This window comes from Triticum urartu, chromosome 3 (genome assembly GCF_003073215.2).
Source record: "Triticum urartu cultivar G1812 chromosome 3, Tu2.1, whole genome shotgun sequence".
NCBI lineage: Eukaryota > Viridiplantae > Streptophyta > Magnoliopsida > Poales > Poaceae > Triticum > Triticum urartu.
The window spans coordinates 738,268,301-738,276,321 of record NC_053024.1 but is presented as its reverse complement, the minus strand read 5'-3'; the positions used below and the strand labels follow the sequence as shown (position 1 = coordinate 738,276,321).

The window sequence follows — 8,021 nt, the reverse complement described above, 5'->3', positions numbered from 1 at the left end:
GAACCGGAACAAATGGCTCTTTTTCTACTAGTGCGCCCCGCTACCCACTTCTCCCAAATTCAATGTGGACCCCTCCACCCTGATATTTTTGGCTATACAATCGCACCAGGCCACATCCATATAGGTAAGGCGAGTGCGTAAAATCTTTCACGACCTAACTCACGCAGGCTCTGGATCCACTATAAGAGTGGCAGCCGTGCATCCTCATGGTCTAGCTAATAAGCTACCTCACAACGCAGGCACAGCCTCGTCCTGAACCCGGCCGGCTTGACTCCACTTTTCTAGCTTCCAGGAGAAACCCCACTACCTTTGTATTCTTTCACGTTCACCGATGGACGCTGGTGCGGTGGCTGGGTTCTTCCGGGACAAGACCATCCTCGTCACCGGCTCAACTGGCTTCATTGGAAAATGTACGCTGATGAGTACTAATACCAAACACACACACACACACACACACACACACACACACACATCTTTGCATTATCTAATACGTATACGCATATAGTGCTGGTGGAGAAGATACTGAGGGTACAACCAGACGTGAAGAAGCTCTACCTGCTGGTGCGCGCCCCGGATGCTGCCTCGGCCGAGCAGCGCATCCAAACCCAGGTAACAAACCAAAATCGTGCATTTTTTCTCAAGGAGGGTAACACGGCCTCTACTGCTCTACATCATGTGATATACACAACCATAAAATCCTGCAATTGTTGCTTCCAGTTGCCGCAGCTGCCATCATGCTATGCGTGCTGTATCTGAACAGCGCAACTCATTACACTGCATATTCATTTAGTCAGTGTTAGTTACTTTTCCTCGCGCAGGTGCTGGGGAATGATCTGTTCAATACCCTGCGAGAAAAGCATGGGCTCACTGGTTTCCTGAAGCTCATTGATGAGAAGATAGTTCCGCTTCACGGAGATGTCGGGGTTCAAAACTTCGGGCTTGACAGCTCCAGACTTGATGCCCTCTGTGAGGAGGTCGATGTTATCATCAATGGGGCAGCAACTACTAGCTTCTATGAAAGGTACTGGTTGGGGGTGTCCGATGTCAAAGATCAAACAGTTGAATAATTCCAGATTTTTTTTACTGATTTGTCTTTTCTTGAAACACAGTACACAACACGCAGACCACATCTTATCCTCTGAGCACCTTTGAGAAAATGAGCTGATAGATATTGAGATTGACAAAGTCATCATGGACACCTTGTAGTTAACTGGCACACCATACCACCAGTAGAATAGCTCCAAAAAGACTGAATAAAATATAGGAATGTGTGAGCACGTCAAGTCTAGGACTTGAATCCGGATGATAGGTTAATTGCATCACAAGGAATTTTTTTTCTTTGTTTTCGAAAAAGAGGATTACCCCCGGCTTCTGAACAAGCGATGCACATACCCATTTATTTGAAAGAGCAGTGTAGCAAAGTACGAATAGCATCTCAATTAAACAAGTTCAAGAAAGTAAACAAATAGGCACAACCGGTAAAAATAGAACACCATCACTAAACACCTATAATACTATTGGACCACCATCCAAACTGTTATATGTAAACCGTGCTCCCATGTCCCATTGGATGCACCCAAAGGCCATAAGCTCCCTCACTTCGACACAATGTAGTAATGACCACGAAGGGATCCATCTAGATGCCAAGTAGATAACCTGCAAAAAAAATGTCGTCTTAAACACACAATCACTCTGACAGTTACAAATAGACCAAAGTAATGCACAAACTCCCATGTGAATTCATGCCGCTATATTAGGCTCCACCCTACCTAATCATTTACCATACAGATTTGAGACACTATTAGGTGGAGATATGTTAAAGAACACATGTATTGTTTGCCATAATAATTTGGCTAGTGGGTGTGTGAGAAATAAACATTGAATAGTTTCCTCGTGACCACAAAAACATCACCGTTTACTCTCCTCCAACCTACGTTGTGTCAAATTGCCATTTGTTAGAATCACTCCCTTGTACACAAACCACATAAAAATCTTGATTTTTAAACGAACCACAAGGAACCTAATGTTTTTTTATTTCTTTTTACTGATTATTTTGCATGTTTCTTAGATTTTATTGCGTGTTAATTGAACTTTATTGCATGTACAGGTATGATGTTGGTCTAGCATCTAATGTTTTAGGCGCCAAATATGGATGCGAATTGGCAAAGAAGTGTCGTAATCTGAAAATGTTGCTTCATGTTTCCACTGGTATGTTGGTGTTTGTTCATATAAACCCACTTGTCCAAAATCCTATTGTCTGCGGAAAGTCAAAATAGAACACAGTGGGCCACATAGAGCTCTTTATTTAAGAAAAATCTACGAAGGAATTTGAAAACCTTAACAATTTCTGGAGTTTTTTTCTATAGATGTACATAGAGATATGTTGTATTTATGTGGAAATTTCCATTACCATGTCTTTGCAGTTTTGGCCTACACACAAGATAAATATGTTGATCAAAAGTTGATTTACTTTTTGTTTGATGGATGATCAGATTTCGCATATTTGTAAGCACATCTATAGATATCCGTGATTATTTTTTGGCATTTTCGGAATCATGTAAATATGTTTTTTCACAGTTTCTGGAATTTATTTTTTGTGTAGCATATAAATCGCCGCTCCCATATATGTGATGATTAATTCATCAGAAATGGAGAATAACTGTACAATATGATGAGAATATATATATGCTTAATGCTTAATCAACTACAATAACCATGTTGACATGTACATGCAGCCTCCTGCAAGCTCTCCAAAAAGAATCTTTAAGAGCCATGTCTTTTTTTGTCTGTATATTAGCTTTTGTAGCTGGTACCCGAGAAGGACTTTTACCGGAGAAAGCACTCCAGATGGGTAAAACACTACGGCAGGGATACCACATGGACATCGAAGCTGAGCTGCAGCTGGTTGAGATGGTCAAGGCTGAGCTCACAGCAGCTAATGGTGGTAGCTCAGGCCAATTGAAGGCAACAATGAAAGAACTTGGCTTAAAGAGGTCCAAGCGATTTAAATATGTTACTCCCTTTATTATAAGATATAAAATATTGACCTGTATTTCAAGAGAATGTCCAGGGAGAGACGATAGCATAATTTTCTCCTATATTTCCAATCATGTAATGATAGCATATTCACATAGGCAATGTAAATTATCTTTTATGTCGAAGTAGTCAAAGTCATTTCACAATGTGTTTTCATGAATATCTCTTGTTTTCCTCATGGGTTGAGTATATCCATGGAGAGACAAAGAATTTTAATCAAAATTTTAAGTTAGTTATGTCATTAATAATCTGTCTATCGTATCAAATGACATTAGACCTCTTGTTTGGTAGATCATGACCAGTGCCAAATTAGAGAGGTGGTTGATAGATCTGTGTCTGTTGTCAGGACTGCAAATTGTCATGCTTTAGGTGAACAGCTTCTTTTTGAAAATGGTGATGAAAAGCTATAATAATCGAACGCTAATCAAAAGGAATATCTGATTAACAAATTTATGAAAATATAGTTGATTTGTAAGCTGAGAGAATACAAGATGTACGACAAACAACTGGATTTGCTGTATGACAGTACCTAATTTGTTCCTGAATTTCTGAAGGGCCTGCCATTTTGGATGGCCAAACGTATATACGTTGACCAAGGCTATGGGGGAAATGGTACTTGGGCAGCAGAAGGGAGACCTTCCTGTTGTAATTATTCGACCCACGATGGTAACCAGCACTTATCAAGATCCAATTCCTGGGTGGATAGAAGGGGCAAGGTATTCTCAAAATCTATACTTAATAGCAATCGATATTAAACGGTGTCGAATTATTTGTTGGTGCAAGGCAGGAGCTCTGTCGAATTCATTAAGATAGAAAAAAAAATACAGGGTGACCCGGTTTACATGTATGCTGAAAAACTTGTCCTGCTGTAAAAATAATATACCAGAGAACACATATTTATCTTAGCCTCAGATCATCACTTTACCACAATTTTATGTCCAGGACAATTGATGCTATAATTGTCGCATACAATGAGGAAGCCTTCCCATGTTTCATAGGTGATCGCAAAGACATAATGGATGCGGTGAGTAAAATACAATGATATGTTCTGACAATTAGGGTTGTATACATGTTCATTGAATTCCAGGTTCATATAGTTCTCTGGCTAATCTGATTTGATGCTTAAACTTGACTGATACTAATAGTCTCTGTATATATAGGTCCCTGCTGACATGGTGGTAAATGCAACACTGGTAGCCATGGCTGTTCACTGGAATGAGAAATCACAAGCCATTTACCACGTTTGCTCATCACTCAGGAATCCACTGAATGGATATGTTTTTGAGGACGCGTGTATGGATTATTTCTCCATCCATCCTCGTGTACTAGAGAATGGGAAACCCCTTCAAAACAGAAGACCATATTTGTTCAAGAGATTCGCTTACTTCCATGCATATCTGATCCTGGTGTATAAGCTACCGCTTGAGGTATATAATCATATGTTCTATAATTCATACATACATGCCAATATTGCGTTCATATACGGTATAGTGACTCACATATTTTTGTCATATCTTTTAATTTTTACTAAACAGATGTTGCATGTGGTGAGCCTATTATTCTGCGGGTTGTTTTCACAATATTACAACAAGCACAATCAAAGATACACTTTCTTAATGCTCTTGGTCAAGCTGTACGCACCATATGCCTTCTTCAAAGGACGGTAAGATTCATCTTCTGCGTGTGTTCCATTTTAAATTAACATTTTGGGCACCGACATGGTCAGCGATAGTAGTTTTTTCAGTACCTTTAGCGACATGGTCAGCGATTAGTTTAGGAATATTGGTCCATGTACAAGTAACTTATAACCCTTTTTGGTCACTAGCTACTTTGTCTAGTTTATATGTTACTGTTAGAATTTATACACGTGAGTTAGCTCGGTACACTAGTAGATAGGTCCTTATTATGGTTTGGACGAACTAGAGTTTCATGGGGTGTATTTCCTTTTTTCGAAAATGGGCGCTTTTATTACTTAAATGATTTAAGCATTACATCCGGCCTCTGCATAACTAAGATGCACACAGCCAAATAAGGTCCTCTCATGCAAAGGAAAAATAAAAAGGCGAAAAAGAAAGAAACAACGGGGTGTATTTCCTGCATATCTTTATTTATTAATTACTCCCTCCATCTCAAAATAATTGTCGCTGATTTGTACAAAATCAGTGACACTTATTTTGGGATGGATGGAATACTCTATTAAGTTCGCTGACGGGATCTCTGGCCCCTATAGTTTTATGTCAAAACGAATGTTGATATCTCTATTTCTTTCACATTAGCTCGGACTTTGACAAGTAACATTACACTTGCGGTGCATATTTTTACTTGTATTTTATATATGTTGATCCAATTTTATTTATGTCCTTTTGTGAAGCTTTGATGACACGAACTTAACAAAATTGAGGATGGAAGTAAAGATGGTTGGCAAAGATGGCAACATATTTAATTTTGAACCCAAATCTATCGATTGGTACTCGTACCTCTTGAGCGTCCACGTTCCAGCTGTGCTTAAGTATGGATGCAAAAAGAAGGGACGGGAATAATTATTTTTTATTCTTCCTAACCCCAAAATAATTGAAGGATTGTCTTCTTGAGCAAAAATCTATATCAACGGCTAAACGACACTATTTGTAATAAATGCAGCACATGCAATGATATGATTTGTATATGTGTATATCTTTAATATTAAAGGCTAAAGGTATATTCATGGATCCAGACGATGCTCATGTGTGATAGCATATGTCAGTCAATTCAATGTTGTGAAAACTGGTGTGTGCAGATACAAATGGAAGAGGAGAGGAATCAACTATTTACAAACCAAAGAAAAGAAGTATAGCTAGATGTCATCCGGACAAAGGAATTTAAAAGCATCCATCACGCATGAATAAAACCCCCCGCTTGTAAACAAAGATTGGAAAACATATGTGCGATATGGTACGAGCATGTTTAGTAAAAGAAAACATATATGATGCCCAGACCTACCTCAAAAATTATTGGTGACATACGCGTTTGTGATATGTACAGTGCCCCAGACGTTCCTCTGTTGGGATCATGTGGGATGAGAGGCTTATCGGACAAACCATCCCGTACGTGGTGCAACTTTTTGCGATGCTCAAAATATAAAGATAATTCATGAAAAGACAACGTGTGGGCTAAGTGGCCTATCACATACACTTTCCTCTCTCGAGCCTTTTACCGTGCGGTGCACATCACATACGTTTAATTATTCAAAAATGTGTGTGGTGCTATTCCTGACGCACCCATTTTCCTTTGGCTAACTGTGTGCGGTAAGGCTTCCCATCACACACGTTCATCCTTAGAGCACCATTTCCGATGCGTCTATCATCACACACATTTCCGGTCATAACATATGTGTGTAGTAAGGACGTTTTGATTCATGGCACACATTTTTATCGACTAAAGCGTGTGTGTTGTTTTGGTTCATCGCACATGTTTTTGCATCAACGAAATGTGCCTGCTTTAGGTGCTCATCACACGTTTTGCTATGTGAAACCTTGTGCAATATAATGACCTGCACAGCTGGTTTTTCCCGTAATTTAGTCCATGCAAATGAAAAATCTCCCGAGTTCAAAAGTAGGCAATTAGATATTTCATATTCATCATATAGATACCCAATTTTCATAGGTTTGTCCACCATTGCCTAATTCAAATCACATTGGCATATGTTCAAGCATTATAGAAACACTAGATTAAAACAAGAACCACAACAACATTAAAGACGGTAAAGAGAGAGGCAAAAGACATTCTACTTGTTCGTAGGTAGAGGCGGAGAAGTTGCATGCCCATATTATGCCATCCTCCACACCGAAGGCATGCACAACTTCAGTCCATTCCCTTGTGATGACCGCACACCCATCCTTCCCCATCTTGAGGAAGACTTCTAGCACATCGCTGTAATATGTGAAATACTTCAAATTTCGTTGATCAACACCGCTCATGTAATTTGTGAGATAATCTCGAGCAAATTGCTTTGGAAAATGCCAAAAACTAAAACATTCGGATGTTTTTGTCTAATAACTCATTCTGGGTAGAAAAAGAAGGTTGTATAGTTCTTACCATCCTAAAGTTCATCATAACAATCTTTCTTAATTTCCTCACTTGATGTTGGTTCATGAAAATCTCATTGCCCCATATACAGAAAGAGTCAAAGCGAGGATCTCTACCCCTGACATCTGTACCTACAGGCAAGAAGTAAATATAGAAAGTAAATTGCAATTGCACTATTATGTAATATATGCCATTGGATGAGGCTAACATGGATAGTGAACAACACCTCCCGTTGTTACACTATATATGAACATAATTGAGGTAAAACTAAAATTACCACACTATCAATGATAGCTTGATTGTGAAGATTCAACATGCTAGTAAAGTGATAGAGATAACAATGGAAAAAGCGTGTTAATTATGACAAGCTTAACAACAACCACACACTAGTCGAAAAGGGGGCAAAGGTCCAGGCCGGGGCAGCCCATTAGTCCCGGTTCGGTCACGAACCGGGACTAATGTGAGCATTGGTCCCGGTTCGTGCGGCTAAGGCATTAGTCCCGGTTCACCTGAGCCCTTTTGTCCCGGTTTGAGGCACGAACCGAGACTAAAGGGTGCGGTGCCCTTTAGTCCCGGTTTGTGTCTCAAACCGGGACTAAAGATTAGACCTTTAGTCCCGGTCTGAGACACAAACCGGGACTAAAGGTCCCATTTTCAAACTCTACCACCACCACCACCCCCACCCACACCCCCACCCCCACCCCCCTTGGATCGCCTTTTTTGTTTCGAAAAAATCAAAAGAAAGTGATAAAAACTTCAAAAAATAAAATCCTTCGAGAGATAGTTATATTACTACATCTACTAGTTAGGAAAATTTAAAAACTTAAATTTGGACATGTTTTGCAAAAAATGTAGGGAAAATGTAAAACGGCTATAACTTTTGCATACGATGTCGGAAAAAAACGTATAATATATCAAAA

At 39.4% G+C, this 8,021-nt stretch overlaps 1 protein-coding gene across 1 annotated transcript; it reads left to right on the top strand.

Moving 5' to 3' along the window:
• Positions 1–235: 235 nt before the first annotated feature.
• On the top strand, positions 236–5,576 carry LOC125547387 (probable fatty acyl-CoA reductase 4). The gene is made up of 10 exons (XM_048711273.1): positions 236–410; positions 506–609; positions 819–1,021; positions 2,108–2,208; positions 2,798–2,993; positions 3,591–3,752; positions 3,979–4,060; positions 4,197–4,463; positions 4,572–4,699; positions 5,408–5,576. The coding sequence occupies exons 1-10, from the start codon at positions 332–334 to the stop codon at positions 5,574–5,576; spliced, it is 1,491 nt and encodes a 496-aa protein (XP_048567230.1). The 5' UTR covers positions 236–331.
• The last annotated feature ends 2,445 nt before the right edge of the window (positions 5,577–8,021 follow it).

Coding starts and splice junctions, on each gene's coding strand:
- LOC125547387 (XM_048711273.1), top strand. CDS start 332: ATGGACGCTGGTGCGGTGGCTGGGTTCTTCCGGGACAAGACCATCCTC. Junction 610..818: donor AGCAGCGCATCCAAACCCAG/GTAACAAACCAA, acceptor TTCCTCGCGCAG/GTGCTGGGGAATGATCTGTT. Junction 4,464..4,571: donor TGTATAAGCTACCGCTTGAG/GTATATAATCAT, acceptor TTTACTAAACAG/ATGTTGCATGTGGTGAGCCT.